General features: G+C 41.5%; 1 protein-coding gene across 2 annotated transcripts; it reads left to right on the top strand.

Annotated features, from left to right (window-relative positions):
• The first annotated feature begins 1,089 nt into the window (after positions 1-1,089).
• fcgbp (Fc gamma binding protein) lies at positions 1,090-17,686 on the top strand. Of its 2 annotated transcripts, none has more exons than XM_076026582.1 (24): positions 1,090-1,174; positions 1,265-1,312; positions 2,186-2,224; positions 3,242-4,470; positions 4,569-4,910; positions 5,013-5,589; positions 5,819-6,417; positions 6,524-7,091; positions 7,272-7,537; positions 8,187-8,528; positions 8,604-9,177; positions 9,270-9,469; positions 9,600-9,741; positions 9,826-10,154; positions 10,249-10,828; positions 10,920-11,518; positions 12,303-12,870; positions 12,974-13,572; positions 13,655-14,222; positions 14,312-14,511; positions 14,719-15,105; positions 15,570-15,856; positions 17,242-17,291; positions 17,381-17,686. In XM_076026582.1, exons 2-23 carry the CDS (start codon positions 1,267-1,269, stop codon positions 17,249-17,251), a joined length of 9,051 nt encoding a protein of 3,016 aa, XP_075882697.1. In that variant the 5' UTR covers positions 1,090-1,174; positions 1,265-1,266; the 3' UTR covers positions 17,252-17,291; positions 17,381-17,686. The 2 variants fall into 2 exon arrangements, with proteins under 2 accessions (XP_075882697.1, XP_075882705.1); XM_076026590.1 differs by having other exon boundaries at positions 3,242-4,465; positions 4,563-4,910.
• Positions 17,687-23,889: the final 6,203 nt, after the last annotated feature.

Here is a 23,889-nt window from a genome sequence, read left to right on the forward strand (position 1 = left end):
CTTCAATTCTTCTCTTTACGATGTATATGCTGCTTGAACTGTGCAAATTTCACTAATGTGGTGTAAATAAAGGCATTCTCATTCCTGTTCTTAACGATAACAAATATTGTGACATGTGTTTTTAGTTCTGTGTGAGTTTATGGCCGTTAAAAGGAATATGGGGGGGTGGGGTGACCCAGCTCCACTGAAAGTTGTGCTGAAGGGTTATCTATGTGTTATCTATGGAGCAATGGAGACTCTTTGGCTGTTGCAAGTGCATGCTTGCCAGCTCTGTTGCATTCAGTGTCGTTTTGGTTGAGCTGTCAGGAGGACGACACAAAAACAAAATAAACAAACACAAAAAAATAGATTAGATTGGATTAGGTTGAACTTTATTGATCGCAAATTGGGAAACTACACTGTAGTTCCAAAAGAAAACTAGCCTGCCAGAGTGTGCCGTGTCATGTCTTGCTTTTGGCATCATTGGGCGTGGCGTTTTTGGGTTTAGTCACAACACTGGATCAGCATCAACATGGTGGTGTCCCTCGTGACATTTGCAAAGGGGACCACCCGAATATCCAATATTTTGTCGTCAGTCATCCATCAGCTGTGACTGCCATTATCGTTGCCTGGGGTTTCCGCGTACATAGTGGACAGCGCTGTTTGTTAAACATATTCATTGTGTGTCCACATGCATTTTTAGAAGCATTTGCTGTTGAATTGTAAGATATTCTTTTAAATTATACATTTTCTGAAAGGTCAACAGTCAGAAGAATCTTGATTAGCATTTGTCTTGTTGATCAAATATGGCAGTGGAATATTTTCATATTTATAAATTAATTGAATATAACATTCTGAATTCATAACTGCTGAAGTCTAGTTTGTACACCAGTTTAGAAGCAGTTCAAAGGAATTCTAAGCATATTCCCGGATGTGGGTGCGGTGACGCTGGTAATTACATCGCTGTAGTTACACTGTAATGTGCCTCACACCTTTGTCAACATACGCCGTCGAGCGCTTTAAGGCCAATGCCAAATTCACTTTCAATTTGTTTAGGAAGAAGGGTGTTTTCACAAAGCCATCCTTGCAGCAGTTCTGATTGGCTGTTGTTTAGTCCAACAGAGTATAAAATATGGATGGAACTGTTAAGAAGAAACGCCCTAACAAGACTTTTCACAGTGAAGCATCTGAGCAGGTAAGTCAGTATTTCTTTTCACTGTTTGGTAGTTATTATACTGGAAGAATGTGAAGTTCTCATAACCCCAACAAATATTTCTCATTCCAGCCATGGGGACCTTGTTGCGCCTCTGTGCTGTGGCTGCTCTCTTCAGCTGTAAGAATTGTGTTTGTTATGTCAACTGATTTGCCATTTTAAAAAAAGGAAGAAAAAAGTACCAGAACTGTCTTGTGAGATCTTGTGATTTGAGGATGTCATCAATTGGGGGGAAAAAAGAAGTTATATTCTATTTATTGAATTAAGATCTATGCAGCTATGGAGAGCTATTGAGTAAAATGTCGGTGTAGTGGTGAGCACTGCTGCCTCACAGCAAGAAGGTTGCAGGTTCAGTCCTGAGCCTAGGGCCTTTCTGTGTGGAGTGTGCATGTTCTCCCTGTGTTTTCCCGGGTTCTCTCCGGGTTCTCCAGCTTCCTCCCGCAGTCCTAAAACATGCATGTGAGAAAAATTGAGAACTCAAAATGGTCTGTAGGTGTGCGTAAGAGAGTGAATGGTTGTTTGTCTTTCTATGTGGATTCTTTGTTTGCCTTTAACCCGGGCAAATTGTCCAGGGTGTCAATCTGCCTTCGCCCCATGACAGCTGGGATAGGCTCCAGCAGACCCCCACAACCCTAAGTGAATAATATTGCTGTTTGTGAAACCTGGATAAATTTCTTTTTGCCAGCAGTTTAGTATGGCAGTTTTATTAAGCAGGTACAACTCTGCAGCTTTATCGAATGAGGAAGAATGTTAAACCGTAGCTGAACTTCTCAGTGCAGCACATACTGTAATGGACTAATGGACTGGCTATCTATATTCAAATTTGATTTTGTACGGAATGCAGTTCAGACTTTTCTCTTTTAGGTAGGAACAATCACACTAAGTGGTCCTGAATGGGTGCAAGAGTATTGTAGTTCAAAACTCTTTAGCCCAGCGTCAGCCACTGGTGCGTTCTCTTCTCAGATATTAATACTTTCTGTTTTGCAATTGCAGTGTCTGTGCAAAGGAGCGTGCCTCTGACTATAAAGCCAGGTAAGGGACTTTTCTACAGTCTGGAGTTTGTCAAGAAAAAGTCATTCATTTCTGATGGGAATGCAAATCATCCTTGCTTTTTCACATTGGGATGTAGATGTTTGTCAACCACATTCTATTTAGTGTCACTATGTTTCCTTGGAATGTCTGTATGGTCAGACTGTTGGTTCATGAAAAGGTCTCATTCAAAATGCTGCATCCTACCTTCCAAATGCAGCATTCTGATAGATTTTGACTGTTTTTAAACTGAATGTGATGTAGCACAATAATAGAATTTTAATGAGCAAGTTGGGTTTTTGTTTTTTTTGCTTTTGCTTTGTAAATATGTTGAAGGTTTTGTTAATACATTTAAGTTCTGTTTTCAAATAAATCGGATGGTGACTTAAAGGTCCCTATTATGACCATTTAAAAACAAGGTTTGTTTGGTCAAATGCTTGAAGAGGCTGTTTTGCTTCTTTTTCACCTGCCCTACCTGTTCCATCTGTAGCTCCTCATTGGAACTTCCCTGGGATTGGCCAGCAGATACCAGCTAGCATTAGCCAGCAAATAAGATAGCTGCCTGCTCTCACGCACTTTAAATAAAAAGAAAAGTAAAAAGTCTGCAGAGGCATTATTTTGATGTTATATAATCAGGTCGACTTCTTAAGTACAAAACCACAAAAAATCTGAAGAACATATTTTCACGAAATAACATGGAAAAAGCCAGCTCATTTAGAAATTCGCTGGTTGTCTCTTTCCATACTTGGTGTGTTAGTTGGCATGGCAGTTAAAAAGCTGGGAAAGTTTTTTTTTTTTTTAATTAGTCCCCTTTATTCACTCTGTTGACTTTGATAACAAACACAAGCTGATTTGCATTATCCAACTGGTAGAGCAATAAATCAACACCTAATTCCAAAAAAAAATGTCTTTGTGGCAGTCTGAAATCCGGCTTGATGATGCTAGGGCAGTTTTTGATATCTTTCTCTTCTGATTGTGTTAGACCTTTTAATTTGTTGCTTTTCCCCCCCCATTTCTTAGATCCAACACATGCTGGAATGGCTGGAAGAGAATTTGTCTTATCTTTCTTGCAAAATTACCTGCCAACTTATGATACAGCTCAGCACACTCTGTTCATCTCTGGCGTTAAGGGCACGGCCACAGTTAAAGTGCAAGTACCTTCTGCAAAATATGTGCGTACAATAACTGTGCCACGTTCGAGATCCGTTGTTCTCCGTCTCCCTCCAAAAATTGAGCTGTGTGCCAGCAAAAAGTCTTATAAAACTGTGCTGGTTGACGCGACAGCAGACGTGGCGATAACATCCTACAGCTACAAGAAATGGACAGCAGACACCTCCGTGGTCTATCCGACCAATTCATGGGGCAGAGAATATTTGATCTTTACGCCTTCTCGTTCCCCTTCTGCCACCTATAAGGAGTTCTCTGTGACAAATGGAAAAGAAGGAAACACAGTTGAAATCTACCTACAAGGCAACGTAAAGTTTGAAAATAAGTTTTATGCAAAAGGTCGCAAACTAGTAGTAAACCTCCTGCCATATCAAGCTCTACAGGTCCAGAGTCGAGATGACCTCACTAACACCAGAATTGCCTCCCAGCGGCCTGTTGCTGTCATCACAGGCCACAGCTGCACCATGCGCTTCGCAAAATGTAATCATGTTTTCGAGCAGCTTTTGCCAGTAAGCGCCTGGGGATCCAACTTCATTGTACCACCAGTTTCCTTCCAGACAAAGTTCGACAATGTCTACATACAGGCTTCCCGGGACACCACGGTCAAGATCAGCTGGGGCAAAAATACAGGAGCAATCCGTATGAAAAGTTGGAGCGTTTATGAGCTTCAATACAAAAGGCCTTTTGCACTGTCCATTCAGGCTAATCACGGCATTCAGGTCTTTCTGTTATTCAATGGAATAACATTCAATCGTAATAAATTCTATGATCCTTTCTTGATAAACATGCTTTCGACTGAATATTTCTGCTCATCATATTTACTTTTGCCTCTTCCGGGCTTTAGAAACAAAGCCCTGATTGTAGCAAATCGGGAAACAGTTAAAAAAATGAAATTTCCAACCAGAAGGGGCGGGTGGAGGCCAGTGCTAAAGACAGATTTCCTGTGGGTCGAGTTCTCAGTACAGCAAAGAGCTAATCAGATAGTCCAGTCCAGTTCCGGTTCCCCCTTTGGTCTCTACACTTTTGGAGTTGCTGATATGAATGGCTATGGCTCTGCGGGACACTGTATCCAGCCAGGTAAGGTCAAAGCAATATTTGATTCAAATGATCAATGTTTGGTATTGCAAAAATGCGATGTATTTAAAATAAGAATTGATTGTAATGTCTTTCAGAGGGTAAGCCTCCTGTGACCTGCGAAGATATCAAATGTGGGGCCAACACAGTATGTCAAATGAAAGGAGAGAATCCCACCTGTGTTCCCAAGCCGGAAGTGGGAGTTACCTGCTGGGCAATGGGAGATCCCCACTACCGCACCTTTGATGGGAAAAAGTATGACTTCATGGGCACCTGTGCATATACCATGGCTAAAAACTGTGAAAAGGGAAGTGACCTCCCATACTTTGAGGTTCTTGCCCAAAATGAGAACAGAGGAAATAAGCGGGTGTCGTTTGTGGCTTTGGTCACAGTGAACGTTTATGACACTACAATCTCGATTGCTCGGTCAGAAAGAGGTCGTGTTCGGGTAAGCCTTCCATTTTTTTTTCCTCATAATTGCTTTTAAATAAATAGAAACATTCAAATTTCTCTCAAAGGAATAATATTGTTGTATCACTTTTCTGTGTAGGTTGACAATGTCTTGTGGACTTTGCCAGTTAATTTGAAGGACAATAAACTGGTTGTTTCTCAGCGTGGTTTCTCTGCAGTCATTGAGACTGATTTCGGTCTGACTGTCAGCTATGACTGGAACCACAGACTTGTGATTACTCTATCAAAAGATTTTCAAGGTAAAATTTGTGGTCTTTGCGGCAACTTCAATGGCAACCCCAATGATGATTTCACCACACCTGCCGGCCAACTGGCAAGGGGAGTTACAGCTTTCGGACGCAGCTGGAAAGTGGCAGGGCTGGTGAACAATGCTAAGTGCAGAGATGACTGTGTGGGTGGCTGTGACAGCTGTAAAGGCAGACATATGGCCAAGTGGGCTGGGAACAGCTTCTGTGGAGTCATCACATTGACAAATGGTCCATTCAGCAAATGCCATGCCGTTGTTGACCCAGAAGTGTACTTCGACAACTGTAAATTTGATTTATGCATGGGAGGGGGCAACAAACGCTTCCTTTGTCAAGTCTTGGAGGCTTACACAGACGCCTGCCAGTCTGCTGGGATCCAGGTTGAAGACTGGATGAAGGATACACGATGTTGTGAGTAGTGCAAACTTTGTCCGAATTTTACTGTTATTAGAAAATACATTAATCTAGAACTAAGTTAGGTAGAAAGAACAGTTTTCAAAAATTACCAACAATAAAGAAAACGTACCTTTGCATTCTATATATAGCCATATGCAAGTACTAATTACAATAAAACAGTGCAGTTCAATAGCATGGATAACTGTATTATGTAACAACTCTGTTCTCCCTGTTCTCTCTAAAGTTCAGAGGTGTCCCGCCAACAGCAAATTCAACTTATGTGGAAGTGCCTGTCCTGCCACTTGCTCCAACCCTGATGGTTTGATCAAATGTCATCGTGCTTGTGTGCAGACCTGCACCTGTAAAAAGGGTTTTGTATTAAGTGGAGACAAGTGTGTGCCTGTTTCCAAATGTGGTTGTACCCACAACGGCCACTACATCCCAGCTGGGGAGTCATTTTGGGCTGACAAAAAATGTCAAAAATGGTGTAAATGTATACCTGGAACCAGAAAAGTACAATGTAGGAATAAAGGCTGTGGGGCTGGCAGTCAGTGCTTGATGGTTGACGGAATAAGGAAGTGCCAGGCGATCTCTTACAGCACCTGTCATGCCACAGGGGACCCTCATTATCTCTCCTTTGACAGGAAGAGGTTTGACTTCCAAGGTACCTGTGTATACCAATTGGTTGGACTCTGCAGTGACAACTCAGATTTAGTTCCGTTCCAAGTGTTGGTACAGAATGAGGCCTGGGGAGGCAGACGGGTTTCCATTACCAAATTAGTTGAGGTCAAGGTGTACTCCTTCAGTATTATTATTACAAGGACCCATAGATACAAAATTCTGGTGAGCAGATAACTTATCAAACCGTTTAACCTACAAACAGATTAATCTTTCAATATTGCCACTTTGTGTACAAACAAATATTGACACCGTGTTTGTTCTTTTCAAGATCAACAATGTGATCACCAACCTACCTGTCACCCTGAATGATGGGAAACTATCAGTAGACAGAAGTGCAAACAAAGCTGTGCTGACAACAGATTTTGGCCTTAAAGTTACTTATGACTGGACCTACAATCTGTATGTCACACTGCCAAGCACTTACAAGGGAGCTGTTTGTGGTATATGTGGCAACTACAATGGTCAAGCGAAAGATGACCTTATCCCAAAAGACGGTGACAAAACCGTCTCACCATCAGACTTTGGAGACAGCTGGAAAGTGGCTGACATCCCTGGTTGTGAGGGAGGATGTAAAGGGGCTTGTCCAAAATGTGACATTAATGAGAAAATTATTTATGAAAAAGAAGATTTTTGTGGTAAAATCACAGACCCTAAAGGGCCGTTCCGTGACTGCCATTCCACAGTGGACCCAGCTGGTTATTTTAAAGACTGTGTTTTTGATGTGTGCATGTATAAGGGCCGAAGAGATGTGCTGTGTAAATCTATTGCATCATACACAGCAGCCTGCCAAGCCTCTGGAGCCACAGTGCACAGCTGGAGAACCAAAGAGTTCTGCGGTGAGAAATGTGTTTTTTGTGTGTGTGTGTTTGTTTGTTTTTTTGTCTTTGTGTTTCTGAAAAAAAGGAGAGGGCACCTTATGCTTCACTTAAATGTGTCTCTTCCTTTTCTTCTGGATTATAATGTGCTTTGTAATCCCCAATGTTTTTACAATGACGATTTTATCCCTTGTGTTGCAGCAATGAAGTGTCCCAAAAACAGTTTTTATGAGATTTGTTCAACCTCCTGTCCTGCCAATTGCAAAGATCTTGCCCCTCCGAAAGGTTGCAAAGAGCAATGTGAGGAGGGCTGCACCTGCCAAGAGGGTTTCATACAGAGTGGAAAAGCATGTGTACCCTTTGAACAGTGCGGCTGCATTCACAATGACCTCTACTATAACTTTGGTGAATTATTTTTTCCCTCTGGAGACTGTAAGGAAAAATGCAAGTGCAATCGGGGTGGAGAGGTAAAATTATATGTTTGTGTCCATTTTTTGTGTTTTTTGTGTTAGTCATGTATACCAGTGGAATTGATGACCTTTGGGAATATTGAAATAAGCAGGGATCAGGTGGAAGAAAATCTAGAGAGTTGGAGGCATGGAGATCCTGAAAAGTGGGAGGGTTAGCTTCAGGAGAGAAGTCCAAGTGGAATGGTGAGGTTACAGAAGAGACAAGATACAGAAAGGGAATGGTTTTAAATACTTACAAATACATGCAATAAGGTTGGGAGGGATGGAGCAACGTCAGAACGTTAGAATGACTGTGCTGTTTGATGTTGTGGAAATAAATCCAGAGAGGCCAGACTGAGATTGTTTGGACGTGAACAGAGGAGAGAAATTGAATATCTGGGGATGAGGATGCTGAGGTTGGACCTGGCAGGCAGGAGGAAGAGCAAAGGTGAGATTTATGGGTGTAGTGAAATGAGAATGTGACGTTCGCGTGAGAGAAGGGGATCCAGAGAATAGGGTTAGATGGAGGCAGATGATTGGTTCTTGTAACCCCTGAGGGAAACCCAAATAAGAATGAGGAAGGCATATGATATTCATCAATATAAGCATGCTTTTTGGAAATCTTTTTTTTTTTTCTCTCTCTCTCTTTTCTGTTTGTTTTTTTAAGGTGTTGTGTAAAGAGATGTCATGCACTTCCGATGAGGAATGTAGGATTAAGAATGGCATCCACAAATGTTACCCAACCAGTGAGGGTGTATGCCATGCCTCTGGTGATCCTCATTACACATCTTTTGATGGGAAAAGATTTGATTTCCAGGGCACCTGTACATACACCTTGTCAAAGAGCTGTAAGACCAAAGGCACCGACCTGGATACATTTTCTGTAAATGTGGAGAATGTGCAGTGGGACCGAATGATTGGGCGAAAAGTTGTATCTGTTGCCAGACTCGTCACAGTTGAAGTTTTTGGGTTCATTTTAATTGTGAAATACAAAACCTCAGGAGTCCTGGTGCGAAATGACACATACAGCAACATGGTTGTCTTTGAATGAGATGAGATGTTTCAATCTCTGCCATTCTTTCAGGTCAACGGAGTTCATAACTCCCTTCCTTTAAATCTTAATGATGGAGAAGTGCAAGTTTATAAAGAAGGTGCACGTATTGTCATTGCAACACAATTTGGATTGCGTGTCACTTATAACTTGATATATCATGTGACGGTCACCGTTCCCAGTAACTATCGTAACAAGGTCTGTGGCCTGTGTGGCAACTTCAACGATAACCAAAAAGATGACTTCACAATGGCAGGCAGCCGTATAACCCCTGATGTGAATCAGTTTGGCCAGTCATGGAAGGTTCCCATCCCCGGGGTATCATGTTCAAATGGCTGTGCCGGACGCACTTGTCCCAGCTGCCCCGCCAATCGCAAGGCTGTATTTTCTGCACGCCATTACTGTGGCATTGCAACTGAAAACAAGGGTCCTTTTGCAATCTGCCACCGTAAACTGGACCCCCAGTCATACTTTGACGATTGCGTTTATGACTTGTGTGCTGCCAATGGGGATGGGGAAGTGCTCTGCAAAAGTTTAGCCTCCTATGCCTTCAGCTGCCACAAGGTTGGAGTGGACATCAAAAACTGGAGAACACCGTCATTCTGTCGTAAGTAACCAAAACATTTTTGCTTAAAAGTTAATCATTTTAAAAGTCCGCTTTTTAACATTTATTCTCCCATTTTGGGTTGAAATTTTTAGCCATGAAATGTCCAGCCAACAGTCACTATGCAGTCTGCGCAGACCTTTGTTCAACATCCTGTGATGGCCTCACTGATATTGTCCCATGTGCCAAAGGCTGCACAGAGGGTTGTGAATGTAATTCTGGCTTCCTATTCAATGGAGATAAATGTATTAAAGAGGCCGAGTGTGGCTGCTATGACAATGGAAAAACTTACAAGGTACAGTTTAGACATCATTCTGTGATGATGCTGGGGACAATACCAATAATTTGTCCCCTGTGGTTTCACATTACATTCTGTGTCCCTTCTGCTTACACTTCAACTGCTACAACCTGCTCTGTATGTTTAGCCCGATGAAGAAGTGTTTGAGGACAACTGCCAATCCAAGTGCACTTGTTACTCAGACAAAGGTCTTGTCTGTGAAGATCACTCCTGCCCTAAGAACACCAAATGTATGGTCAGGAAAGGACGTATGGCTTGCTATGACCCAGGCAAGAACTTCACTAGTGACAACTGATTTCCGCTATTCACTAATAATGTTCTGACATTAAATTTGAATTTCCTGTGCAACATAGATCCCTGCAAAGCTGCCAACTGCCGTGCCAAAGAGAAGTGTAAACTTGTGAAGGGTGAAGTCGTGTGCATCCCTCTGTACACGGGTACCTGCTGGGCCTGGGGAGATCCACATTACCGCACGTTTGATGGTTACAACTTTGATTTCCAGGGTACATGCAAGTACGTCATCTCCCAGACCTGTGGGGATCTTGATGGACTAGTGCCATTCTCAGTCACCGAAAGGAATGAGAACCGTGGAAACAAAGCAGTTTCTTATGTAAGAGAGGTAGACGTAACTGCATATGGTTACACCATCACTGTCCGTAGGAACCAAGTTGGCAAAGTAACGGTAAGCGATGAGTTTCTTGATAGATCTTTTAAGTATTCTGAGTGTATACTATATATTAACTATAATATTTATTTGTCCACTTGATTCCATCCAGGTAAATGGAGAACTGTTAAATATTCCTGTGCACCTGGGTGATGGTAAAGTGTCAGTGGTTTATCTGGGTCGTAGTGTAGTGGTGGAGACCAACTTTGGCCTGGTTGTCTCTTACGACTGGAATTCGAAACTTGTCCTCAAACTACCCAGCAGCTATCACGGCACTGTCTGTGGCCTGTGTGGCAACTTTAATGGCAACTCTCGCGATGAGCTCCAAAATCCAGCTGGCAATGATGTTGCCTCAATAACAGAGTGGGGCAAGAGTTGGCAAACACCTGACCAGGTGAAGGACAGTCCTTGTCGGGATGCATGTGAGAAAGATTGTCCGGTCTGTGAAGCAAAGCAGCTTGCCCTCTATAAGACCAAAGAATTATGCGGCGCTCTTACAACAAAATACGGAAATTATTTCAGACGATGCCACAAAAAAGTGGAACCAGAAGCCTTTGTGAACAGCTGTGCATATGACATGTGCATGAATGACGGAGATAAAAAGTTGCTCTGCCGAGCACTGGCCAGCTACACAGACCAATGTTCTCAGGCAGAAGTGGTAATCTGGAACTGGAGGAAAAAGTTTGGCTGTCGTGAGTATTTTCGAGTAAACAGCTTTCTTACCTATTATGATGCCAATCAACATATCATTTAGTAAAACCATCAATCTCATTTTCTCTTCAGCAATGGACTGTCCACGAAACAGCCGCTATCATGATTGTGCCAGCGCATGCCCGTCAACCTGCCCATTCCCTGATAAGCCTCAGAAATGCAACAAGAAATGTGTGCAAGGTTGCGTGTGTCTTAAGGGTTATGCACTTAGTGATGGCGCCTGTGTACCTGTTAAATCATGTGGCTGTTCCTACGAGGGCCGTTACTACAAGGCAGGCCAGCGCTTTTGGGCTGATGATGCTTGTGGCCGCCGCTGTAAGTGTGACACAACCTTGGGTATGGTCACTTGTCAAGAGGCTTCCTGCTCTGCAAATGAGAGGTGCAGTGTGGTCAATGGAGAGCGAGCCTGTGTGCCGACCAGTCACGCTACATGCACAGCTTCTGGAGACCCACACTACAAGACTTTTGATGGTCACAAGTTTGACTTTCAGGGCACATGTGTGTATCAGCTGGCGAAGCTGTGCAATGACAATCCTGATCTTGTGCCGTTCAAAGTGAATGTACAGAATGACCACAGAGGAAGAAAGTCTGTGTCCTTTACAAAGACCGTCGAAATTTCAATTTATGGCATCACCATCACTTTGAGCAGGGATTTTCCCAACAAGGTCCTTGTAAGTATGAGCACTCATGTATACAAAAAAAAAGGTCTGATCTTCTAAAGAAAAAAAAAAAAAAAAAAAAAAAAAATGGGGGACAGATTTTAACAACATTTCAAATAAGGCACTGCACATGTGTTTTTCAGGAGTTTGAGGTTGTCTATGCACTTGACAACAGGGGCAAATATTCCATGTGCACTTTTAAATTGTGATAGTGTGTGTAACTGCTTTTCTTTACCCATTGTGCTTAAAAGCAGCGTAATCAAATGTGCAGGGTGAATTTTAATGCCAGGAACCACAGTTAATTAATGTAAAAGAAAGAAAATGCATTTTCAAAGTTTTAAACTTTAGACACTTGTAGTAGCCCCATCATCAGGCTCATTGGTTTGTGTTTTCAGCTGTGACAATTTGGAATAGGACTGGAACTTCTTTTGCAACTTTTGGTAATTTGTTCATAGGAAAGCAAAGAATGGGCTGGCAAACAAGAAGGTCCTGGCAGTTAAGGTCCCTGAAAATAGACAGACCAAACCTCACAGTCTAGCCTAAATGATTCACTAAGTGCCTTGTAACCTTGGTAACTGAAATCCCCATTCCTCTCTGAATCAGTTTTTAATTGGGTATTAAAATTTGATCCATGAAAGTCTAATTAAAATAAGATTTAGGAACAGATTGGAATGGATTAGCAAGTATGCTGGAACTAATAGATAATATAAGGAACAAATATAAATATTTCTCCCTCTCAAATTTTCGGTTTTTGATGGGTTTTTTTGTTGTTGTTTTTTTTGTTTGTTTGTTTTAGCTCAATGATGAATATGCTTCAGTACCAGTGGACTACAGTGACGATCTGAAGATTTCCCACAGTGGTAGGAAAGCAGTGGTTGAAACAGCTGCTGGTATCACTGTGACTTTTGACTGGGGTAGCAGAGTGACCATAAATGTGCCCAGCACCTACCAGGGCGCACTATGTGGTTTGTGTGGCAACTACAATGGAGATCGTAAGGACGACATGACCATGGGCAACGGTCAGTTAGCCAGAGATGGAGAAACGTTTGGGGAGAGCTGGAAGGTGGCTGTTATACCAGGCTGTTCATCAGTCTGCGAGGGCGAATCGTGCCAAACGTGTTCCAAATCCGAGAAGAACAAGTACAAAAACCAGAAGTACTGCGGTATTATTGCCGACAAGTCGGGGCCTTTCAGAAATTGTCACCAGCACGTGGACCCTGCTCCTTACATGGACGACTGTGCATTTGATACATGTCAGTTTGAAGGCCACCAGAAAGCAGTTTGTGAAGCTGTGGAATCCTACGTCTCTGCCTGTCAAAACAAAGGAATCACCATCTTCAGTTGGAGAAAAGAGAATTTCTGTTGTGAGTTTGAACTTTTCTTTCGTTCCATTTTTTTGAATTAAGTCTCAATTTCTCTGGAAATATCAATCATCTGTGACCTTGTTTTTCTCATTATGTCACTTAGCAATGGACTGTCCAGCGAATAGCCATTACACCCTGTGTGCCCCTGGTTGCCCAGTCACTTGTGCCATGCTGCGCTCTGCTGCCACATGCCGAAAGCCCTGTGCGGAAAGCTGTGAGTGTGACCAGGGATACCTGCTAAGTGGGGGAGCCTGTGTGCCTGTAAAAAAGTGTGGCTGCACCTACGAAGGTCGCTACTACAGGGAAGGAGAGGCCTTCTATCCTGACGGCAAGTGCTTTGAAAAGTGTACCTGTGGACCGAACGCAGCAGTGTCGTGCAAATTACAGAAATGTCCCCAAGGGGAGCTCTGTAAGGTTGTAAAAGGAGTCAGGGGCTGCTATTCTCAGGAACAAGCAAAATGTGTGGCCTCTGGAGACCCACATTATACATCTTTTGATGGACGGAAGTTCGATTTCCAGGGAATCTGTGTGTACACGCTGGCAACAGTTTGCAGAGATCGCCAGAAGTCTTTGACGCCATTCACTGTGACTCAGGGGAATAGGAAGTATAGAAACAGAAAAGTGGCTGTCACTAAGTCAATCTCAGTCAACGTCTATGGTTATGACATTTTCATCTCTCAAGGAAGGCCATGGAAAGTCAATGTAAGTTAAACACCTCGCAACACACGTGTCTGATCTAATTAGTGCTTTTATTTTTAACAAAAAAATTATCTGTTCCTTGCAGGTTGATGATGAACTTCAAAACCTTCCACTTTCTCTGCACAATGGGCGTGTGACGGTTTCCCAGGAGGGCAAACACATAGTTGTCCGGACAGATTTTGGCCTAAAAGTGCTGTATGACACCGTCTATTATGTTGAGGTCATAGTGCCGTCCTCATACAAGTACAAGATGTGCGGTCTCTGCGGCAACTACAACAAAAACAAACACGATGACTTCAGACTTCCCAATAACGCAGTAACATCGGACGTTGATCGTTTTGGGAAGTCATGGGTTGTAGACATGCCTAGCCATAACTGTGGGGGCTGCGGAAAAGAATGTCCAGTTTGCGATAAAAACAAAGTTGCCTTGTACAAAAAGGAAAACTCCTGTGGCATCATAAGTGATCCCAAAGGGCCTTTCAAATCCTGCCACAGTAAAATTAAACCTGCTGCCTATGTGTCTGACTGTGTGTTTGATGTCTGTGCTGTGGGTGGTGACAAAGAGACTCTCTGTAAGAGTGTCCAGGCTTATGCTCTGGCCTGCCAGAATGCAGGAGTTCAGGTTCAGCCTTGGAGAAGCAAATCTTTCTGCCGTAAGTGCACATATGAACTCGCCAGTCGTATGAGTGCCCACGGTTCTGTTTAGGTTTACAGGTCTAACATGTATTCTCCTCTTCCGTAGCTCCAAGCTGCCCTCCAAATAGTCAATATTCTCAGTGTGCCAACACCTGCGAAGGGAGCTGCGCAAGATTATTAACCCCGTTTGCCTGCAACAAAGCCTGTTTTGAAGGATGCCAGTGTAATCCTGGCTTTGTTTTTGACGGCAAGCTGTGTGTGAAGTTCCATCAATGTGGTTGTGTGCTTGATGGCAAATACCTGACGGTAAAACTGATACAATTCACAACATATCTATGTAGTAGCTGTATTCAAAGTGCAATGTATCACATGGAATTGAATTAAGTTATTTCCAAGATAATTAAAAAAAAAAAAAAAAAAAGTATACATTTACAAAGGCACCACACATCAGGATTTTTTTTTGTTAACCTGTGAAAGAAAGGTGCTTACTTTATACACAATGTTTGCTTTCAGGTTGGCCAAACAGTGGTATCCAAAAATTGTAAGAGGAGCTGTGTGTGCCAATCCTCTGGGGTGGTACAATGTAAAAAGATGGCCTGTGCCAGTGAAGAGCTTTGTATTGTAAGACATGGGGTGAGAGGTTGCCATGTCAAAGACTCCCAATGTCGTATAGGCGACAGAGGGTCCATCATGTCCTTTGATGGCATGACTGGAACAATGAGCAAAAAAATTAAAGGGGCATTTGAACTAGCATCCCTGTGCAATGAGGATGCAAAGAAGTGGTTCCGTGTGGTTGTGGACATGCGGCTGTGCAATCCGCGGATACCTCCTGCTGTCGCCACTGTGTACGTGTTCTTCAAAGAAGCCACGGTGGCAGTGAACAGTCAACTCGAAACCTGGGTAAGAGGAACTGAAAGAAAAGAAATGAATACTTATTGTTGATTGTGAAAGCCGTATTTTTCATGGGTCACACGGCGGGTCGGTTGTTAGCACTGTCACTTTGCAGGAAGAGGTTGAATTGTAAAAGAATCTGGGCCCTTTGGGGCAGAGGTTGCACATAATCCTTATGCCTATGTGACTTTCTTATGGGTGCTACACCTTCCGTCTACAGTCCATAGATGGGCGCATTAAGCCAAAGTTTAAATTGTCCATAAGTGAATGCGAGTGCAAGTAGTGGTTTGTCTTTACACTGCAATTTGTCCAGGGTCTCACTCTGCCTCCAACCTAAGATACCTGGGTGCTGAGTCCAGCACCCCAGTCGGCCTGAATGTAGAGGAAGTGGCAACTTTAAAAGCACACAGATTATTTCCCTGTCTTTTATTTTGACAATTTTTCTTTTCTGCCCCATTGTCCTTGGCGTTCAGATCAATGGAAGAAAAGTTTCTCTTCCCAGCAAAGCAGCAGAGCGTGTGTCAGTCAGCAGCTCAGGAAGAACTGTGACTATCCAATTGGAATCTGCCGTCCAAGTCACATTCTCAATTACTCAAGAGGTCACCGTCCGCGTCAAGAGTGACCTGATGGGTAAAATGTGCGGCGCTTGTGGCAACTACAATGATGACTCCAAAGATGATCTGACAACTTCTGATGGGACAGCCACCAAAGATGTGTCTGTGGTTGTGAGGTCCTGGAGCGCTGGCGACTTCTCCCAGTGGTGAGTGATTTAAAAGCACTTGGAAACAGTTCCTCAGAATAGGTGAAATGACAAATAACTAGTTGCCACATTCAGCGCTGTGATGGTGGCAGTTGCTCCCAGTATGCTCCCATCAGGCAGCCCAGTGTTAAATGCAGTTTCAAAACCTTTGACAACTTTGCCTTCTGAGCCGCGCTTATTGCCCGTTATCACGGCATCCATTTGAAACAGTTACTCCAACTTCTCCTTTACGTTTTTTTCTCAGAGTGAGAACTGAACAAAAGACTCCTCGGAGTCCTGTTAAAGGAATAGGTGTTTTGTTTTATTGTTGTTGTTGTTGTTGTTTTTATTATTTATTTAATTTGGTCCAATTTAATTAAGAAACACCAGAGAATCCCCAGTGGTCATTACTGACTTAAAAGCAGGTGAGACTGACAGGCACGGCCATCAAACTCTACCAAGCTTGCGATCCAATCACTGCTTGTGATCCAAGGACCCTAAAGGCTCACTGGAGTGCAACATTAATTTAAGACTTCATCTTTTAGTCTTGTGTTCAGCCTTAAGGTAATCCATCAGCACTGAGTTTATCCACACCTTCTTCCTCTCTCAATCTTATCCTTTACAACACCCGAACAAGCATAATCAGTCCTGTTCCCATGTTCACTTCTTGGAGCCTTGGTGCTGTTTGGGTCAAAGCAAGCCAATGTTCAAAAAATTATCATTCATTCATCTTCCATACCCGCTTATTCCCGAGCTCAGTGTCACGGGGAAAAAAAAATTATAAAGAAAAACAAGAAAAGAAAAAAGGTATCACAGATCAGTGGGCACTCAAATGTCTGGCAGAGAATTGTAGATGAAATGAAATATATGCACTGTGTATATATGTTATGTCCGCTCCCCAGTGTGCAGGTAAAGAGTTCATTGTTTAGAATTGTGGACAACATTGTGTAGGTGTTTACACAGCAGCGTGAAAAAAGGGAAAATGTACATCTTTACATTTGTGTATGTGTCTGCACAACCTGCAAATTCTGCAAAGGCTTTTTCATAAGAAGGACACACACAGTATAAAACCAAATTAAAATATACTAAACTGTATATTGCAGTATGTGTACACATTACATTTTTTATCAACAAATAAATACATTAAAAAAAAAAAGGCCATGGAAATGGAGGTCATGATGCCTTACAAACAGTGGAGGTCCTTCCTACAGGTGACAAAGCCACTTGCCTAGGGCGGCACCCAGTGGTGGGTACTGAAATATGCCAGCTAAAAATAGGCAATCTTTTATTTGCAACATTTTGACTGACACACTAAGGGATTGCTCTTCATTGCTGTTGTTCTAGAGCAATCAAAACTTCACTTTGAATTTCATTTCCAATTTTTCACTTTTATTTTTCATTTTCAGTGGCCTGTAAGGATGTCCACGCTGCCAGAAACGATACGTCTGACATAAAGGTAAAAACAATATATATCCTGGCTGTTTCATCATTTAAAACAGCTGCATGTTGTGGTTGACCATCTGCCGTTTTACCTCTGTCCAACAGGGGAAAAGAGGAGTGTAAAGTCATTCAAGTGAAGTCCCTCATATAATTCAGCCATCATATTTTAATCTTTCCTTTTGATTTATGAAAAGGGTTTTTGGTTGTGTGCTGACTGTTCCTCCGCTACATAGTTTGGTGGCAGAAATAAAGCCAAGCTCAAACTCTTGACTATCATCTCCATCAAGAGGAGGAGGAAATCAGCATCATTTTTCAGGAGAACAGCCAGAACTAGCCTGCTTGATATTATACTATTATTCTGCATTCCTGGCAATTTTTTCTTTCCATTCAAATAAATAAACAGTTGTTCATTATTCTGTGTTATCTGTGCTGTTTTCTTTTGCGCTATCTAATGAACCACACTTAGTTCGTCTGAAGCACACCTATAGCTGTGGCATAAAAAAAGAACTTCAGTGAGCAAGCTCTTTGTCGTGAAAGGTCATTTGGGAAGGACAAGCCTTTGGAAAAAAAAAACAAAACAACGTTCCATAGATGTCTCAAGTTAATCACAGCAGATGCATAACAACCCGGGTTATCTAAGATAACCCGGGTTGTTATCCCTTGTGGCTGATTCTGAGAGAGAATCAGCCACAAGGAATGTACCTCTGGTACACACACACACACACACACACACATATATATATATATAACTCGAACCCTATATATATATACATACATAATTACATACATATGGTAGAGCAGATCACAGTAGTATTCCAGATTATGTTTTGTTGTGTGTGTTGAGTTCAGTGAGGATTGGGTGTGGGAAGTCACGTGGGACTGTTGAGGAAATGACGTGAGTTTTACGTTAATCTTTAGTTATGGTTGGATGTTGAATGTTCCTCACGGCTCACCGCATGGACATGCCAAAGCTCGCTGTCTGTGCCCGAGCCAGAGGTCACAACCCAACACAAAGCTTTGTACAAGTTGCTTGCATTCTGTACTTACCGGCGGATGTTCAGTAAATGCTGGAAACGAAGATTCCTTGTTGTGTGAAGTACTTTCCACCCACGCACGAGGGACTACAAACCATCGCAAGGTAAGAGCACAACAACATATATATATATATATATATATATATATATATATATATATATATATATATATATATATATATATATATATATATATATATATATATATATACATATATATATATACATATGTATATACACACACACACACACACCCATACATATAGGGTTTTTTCTTGTTGGGATTTTTTTTTTTTTATAAATGCAATTCACAGCCATGGATGTGTCTGTACAACAGGATCAGCACCTGGCAGGGAGATGTTTGGTAAGTTTTCTGTATTAGAGTGCTGACTGGCTGACTTGTTTTATTCTATTTCTGCTGCTCACTTGCGCGTTAAGGCTGCGCACCATGCACTTTGATTTATTTATGCATTTCTTCTTCATACATACGAGGCCAAACAAAATCCCACTATTGATATTAAAGTGATATTGGTTCCACTGTGTGCTTCCACTTTGTATATTTCATTTGAGTTCCTGTAACGTCAGAGGTTTACCTCTGCCAAAATGCCCTTTCAAAAAAGTGTATATATTTCCATTATCACACCGATTGAAAATAAAACGAATTTATTTAGGCTGCTGTTAAGTTTTGATTGAAGTCGCAGGCTATGGTTTGTCTTTTGAGTTTCTCATTTGCTTCTATAAAAATATGCTGATATGTGTTTGTGCTCCATAGTGGAAGACCAAATGGCCTTCATTTTGCTGTTGCTTTATCAAGTCTTCAGTCGTTATTCACGCAAGAATGCCCCACAAGAGGCCGTGATAAAAAAAAAAATAAAATAAAATATATGTATATATATATATATATATATATATATATATATATGTATATATATATATATATATATATATATATATATATATATATATATATATATATATATTATATATATATATATATGTATATATATATATATATATATATATATATATATATGTATATGTATATATATATATATATATATATATATATATATGTATATGTATATGAGTTGACTAGTGCCACTACTCCACTAGATGGAACCAAAGCATCGCAAGTCAGTCCAAACCCTAGAATTTTTTTTTCTTGGGGGCGGCAAGCTAGGGGCACAGACTATGGAAAGATGGCACACCGGAATTACCTTCTTCTTTTTTTTTAAATGCCCTATGTCTTAGGTCATAATAAATGGTAGGCTGAGGTATGAATAATAGAACTATTTTATTTACCCAAATAATGCACAAAACAGTATATCATCCAGCACTTAGTAATCTTATCTGACTGAGTAAAATGCTTTTTGTTTGTTTGAGTGGGTTGATCTGTGCTCCGGGAGAGTATACTGGTGTATCTAGTAGTAGTAACCTAGTAGTATTAGTTTCAGCAAGATAAACAAGTTTTTCCTAGGTATCTATGTACCTTTGTTAACTTATAGAGATGGAAACAAACAACTGAGTTTAGTAATGAATGTTTTTTAATTCATAACAGGTACAAAGTGCATACACATCAAAAATCCCTTTGTGAGAATTACATTCAATTTACCAAAGTTTGACTTATATTACAAGTATACAGTTTATGTGTATTATTTACAAAAAGGATTATGACAGCTGAGTACGCTTGTTTTGGTGTTGACTACCTGCAGAATGCTGGGTGCTCATCGTGAAAGGTTCCTGGGAAAAGTTGTATCAATTACTCAAAATGTCAATACAAGTATAACATCAACTAAACTTGTAATACTTACTCAAATGTTATTTTAAAGACATCTTGTTTCCTTTCTTGACATTGTGGACATATCCTATTCAGTTCATTTAAACATCTTATGTTATAGGCCACTTGTCTATCCATTAGCTCATAAAAACAACAACCACACTTCCATTCAGTGACAATAAAGAGCATTAAAATAGACATAAAGTAATAAAACAGAATTTAATTATATTAAATTAATATTGCCCATTCCACAGTCCAGCCCAATTGTGGCAGAGGTGGTGTGCGACTTTGAGGGTGACTGATTCAGGATGCAGTGACTGACTGATGCCTTGATCACCGTTCTGTGCAGCTTTTTTTTTCTTTAATGAGAAAAAGGTCTAAATTTTTATGAGTCCTTTTCATCCTGCTTTGTCTCTATCACCGTCTGCCCCTGAATAAATCATGGATATTATTTGGTAAGAAATAATAAAGTGAGAAAATCACTTTCCTTAAAATGAAACACACATGGGTATCACATACAATTATATCACCATATCATCCTCTAATGGTATGGTACAGCAGCCCCAAGCTGGTTTGTTTGCACACGTGTATGAAATAAATCCTTTTGTAGACTGAAACCGTGTAATACGTGACGCTGGACACCTATTTGTATTTTGTGTTGCTGACAGCCGCCGTGTCACTCAGGCTCGTAGCGTCCACACTGGCTGTGTGACACAGCGGCTGTCAGCTACACGCAGCCTGTGTGAATGCTACAACACGACTGGTCGAGATAAAAAGCTAACGCTAAAAGTCTAACCTCCACTCAAAAAAGCCTCGACACTTGTATTTTGTGAAGCAACTTTTATTTAATAGGCAACAGAGTTGCTGACACAGATACATAGTGAGTGTGTCAGTTAAGTAAGTTAGTAAGTCTTGCTTGGGGCTGCAGTGACGATTGTTTTTCCACATTTACCGGCGGAGGCTAATGCTTCTCATACATCTCAATTCATTATGCTAATTAGAATACAGTGCTAACTGTAGAGACACCTTACTTATCAACTTAATTTAAACATTTGTACATCATTCAACACTGCACAGAGCGACTGTTTACGTGATTGGCAGCTGATTGACAAACTGATTGGCAGCTCTGGTGGGGGTGGCCGGGCAGGGTGGCCAATCATATTCCAGGGGTATCCAGTGCCACCCCAACCACCCCGGTGGCCACGCCACTGCTCTCGACATTGTCATCTCTCAGCAGATCACCGACAGGCACCAGTCCGGCCAGAGGAGGTCAGAAGACTTGTTGCCGTGGGTCCTGAGGTGGAGGAGGAGGAGGGGGAGGAGGAGGAGGAGGAGGAGGAATGTATAATGAGCTCACTGAGGGCGTTAAAGTTGCCAAACCCACAGTGGCTCACTGCTCTGCTTTGATAGACTATAAAACACAAAGTTTGGCAGTTATAAGGATTTAAACGTCACGGCCTGTGCGAAGACATCCCGTCTGTGCACACGAGGCTGCTACGGTGCTACAGTGTGCCTTATACAGATGTGAAATCCACTGCTCACAACTTCACTCTCACTGTCGACAACTCCACTCTGTCCCCCTCCACTCACATCAGCAACCTCGGAGTCATCCTCGATAATAACCTCTCCTTCAAACACCATGTCAACCACATCACAAGAACTGCTTTCTTGCACCTCAGAAACGTTGCCCGTCTCCGCCCATCACTCTCCTTCTCTACCGCTGAAACTCTCATCCTTGCCTTCATCACTTCCAAATGTGACTACTATAACAGCATCCACTATGGTTCATCTTCCCTAGTCCTCAGTAAACTTCAATACCGACAGAACTCTGCCGCTCGCCTCTTCACCCACGCTTGCTCCCGTGACCGCATCACCTCGGCCCTTCAAAAGCTCTACTGGCTCCTCGTCCCTCGGCGCATCCATTTCAAAATCCTCTTCCTCCCCCACAAAGCCCATCACAACCAGGCCCCTGCTACCTCCCCAACATGCTCCTCCGATGCCAACCTCCTGTCCCCACCACTCAGAACCAAGCACTGGACCTGGGGAGACAGAGCCTTCTCCATCGCCACTGCCACCCTCTGGAACTCTCTCTCCTGCACAGACCTTCCAACCTTTAAAACTCATCTCAAAACGCACCTTTTCAGAACTGCTTTTAATGTGTGATGAATGTCCTGAGTGAAGTATTTTCCTGTGTCGTGTTGTGTGCTAATTCATGTTATTGTCATGTGTTTGTGTCTCATCTCATAGGTTAAAAATATGCATTTTTTTTTAAACTCCACTGGTTTTCCTCTGCAGAACCGCTGTTTTGTCAGCTATGTCCTCTGTGAATGAGGTCAGGATGTAGAGGGTCAGCGAACTCTCCAGAAATTCAGAAAGTCGAACTGAAGCCTTGGGAGAGTGAGTAGAAAGAGTGAGTAGGAAGTGGCTGAAACTGTCTTAACTTTGAACTATTTCTTTAAACTGCTTTTTCTTTCCTAAATACAAAATCCATTCCACCACAGTTCTGGCTGCGGCTTCTTTATCATGTCTCTCTGCATCCCTCATGTTCATATATGACAGGAAATGGAGGGGAGAAGACATTCATCCAAACCCACAAAGTGTGCACAGAAACCAGTAAACCCTGGCATAGCCAGGGTGAGTGAGCCCCGCCCAAAGCTCACTCACCAAAAGTACACCATTAAATATTTGAGCTCTTAAAGTTATTCTAATAACTCACCCAATACAAATTGGTTGTGTTTGCTTTATCTGACACACATGTATCAGCCTCGACTGAGTTCCTGCCAAAACCAACAGAAACCACGCTGTCTCATCACAAAAAAGTTGGTGATGGTGCTGTGATGATTGTCAGGGTCATTCTAATTATCCACACATGTGACACAAATTGTCTTTTCCTTGACAAGCATGAAACTTTTATAAGGACAAATTGTTCCCATAAACTTTTATTTTTGTATCCAGGGTCTTTGAAATGTTAATGCATTTATTTAACTGTAAACGATCATTTTAAAATAATGTTGTAATCTATTTAATGTTGTTCTGGTATTTTTCTCTTAATTGAATTCATAGCGTCTTGTTATTTTATCCCAGGTGTTCTAGTTTGAAAAGATCTATGTAAATAGAACAAGTTGTCAATCTCACCACCAAGGATTATAATAAACACTCGTCCTCTCTTTTCTAACATGTCTTTAAATATGTAAATAATTTGTGTATAAATATTTTATTTCTTTGTTTCTTTTAATTCACTCTTTGCACTCTTCAATTATTCTCTTTGCACTGTATATGTTGCTTTAAATGTGCAAATTTCCCCAATGTGGGATAAATAAAGGTATTCTCATTCTTGTTCTAAATGTTAACTGATGGTGTGGCATGTGTTTTTAGTTCTGTGTGTTCATGGCCGTTAAAAAAGAATATGGGGAGAAGGAATTCATTAATGTGAATATTTTCATATTAATATATTAATTGAATATAACATTCTGAATTCATAACTGCTGAAGTCTATTTCGTACACCAGCTTAAAAGCAGTTCATAGGAATTTTAAAAATATTCCTTGATGTGGGTGCGGTGACACTGGTAATTACATCGCTGTAGTTACACTGTAATGTGCCTCACACCTTTGTCAACATACAGCTGCTTTCAATTTGTTTAGGAAAAAGGGTGTTTTCACAAAGCCATCCTTGCTGCAGTTCTGATTGGCTGTTGTTTTGTCCATCAGAGTATAAAATATGGATGGAACTGTTAAGAAGAAATGCCCAAACAAGACTTTCCACAGTGAAGCATCTAAACAGGTAAGATCATTTTTTTTCACT

The sequence above is a fragment of the Nelusetta ayraudi genome, unplaced genomic scaffold (genome assembly GCF_046127955.1).
Source record: "Nelusetta ayraudi isolate G7.1 ecotype Tasmania unplaced genomic scaffold, CSIRO-AGI_Nayr_v1 ptg000003l, whole genome shotgun sequence".
Taxonomy (NCBI): domain Eukaryota; kingdom Metazoa; phylum Chordata; class Actinopteri; order Tetraodontiformes; family Monacanthidae; genus Nelusetta; species Nelusetta ayraudi.

Bases quoted from the DNA above. Each gene is read 5' to 3' on its own strand.
- fcgbp (XM_076026582.1), top strand. From the start codon at position 1,267: ATGGGGACCTTGTTGCGCCTCTGTGCTGTGGCTGCTCTCTTCAGCT. The intron at 10,829-10,919 runs GTGAGTATTTTC...TTTTCTCTTCAG, and splicing joins GAGGAAAAAGTTTGGCTGTC to CAATGGACTGTCCACGAAAC. The intron at 14,512-14,718 runs GTAAAACTGATA...GTTTGCTTTCAG, and splicing joins TTGATGGCAAATACCTGACG to GTTGGCCAAACAGTGGTATC.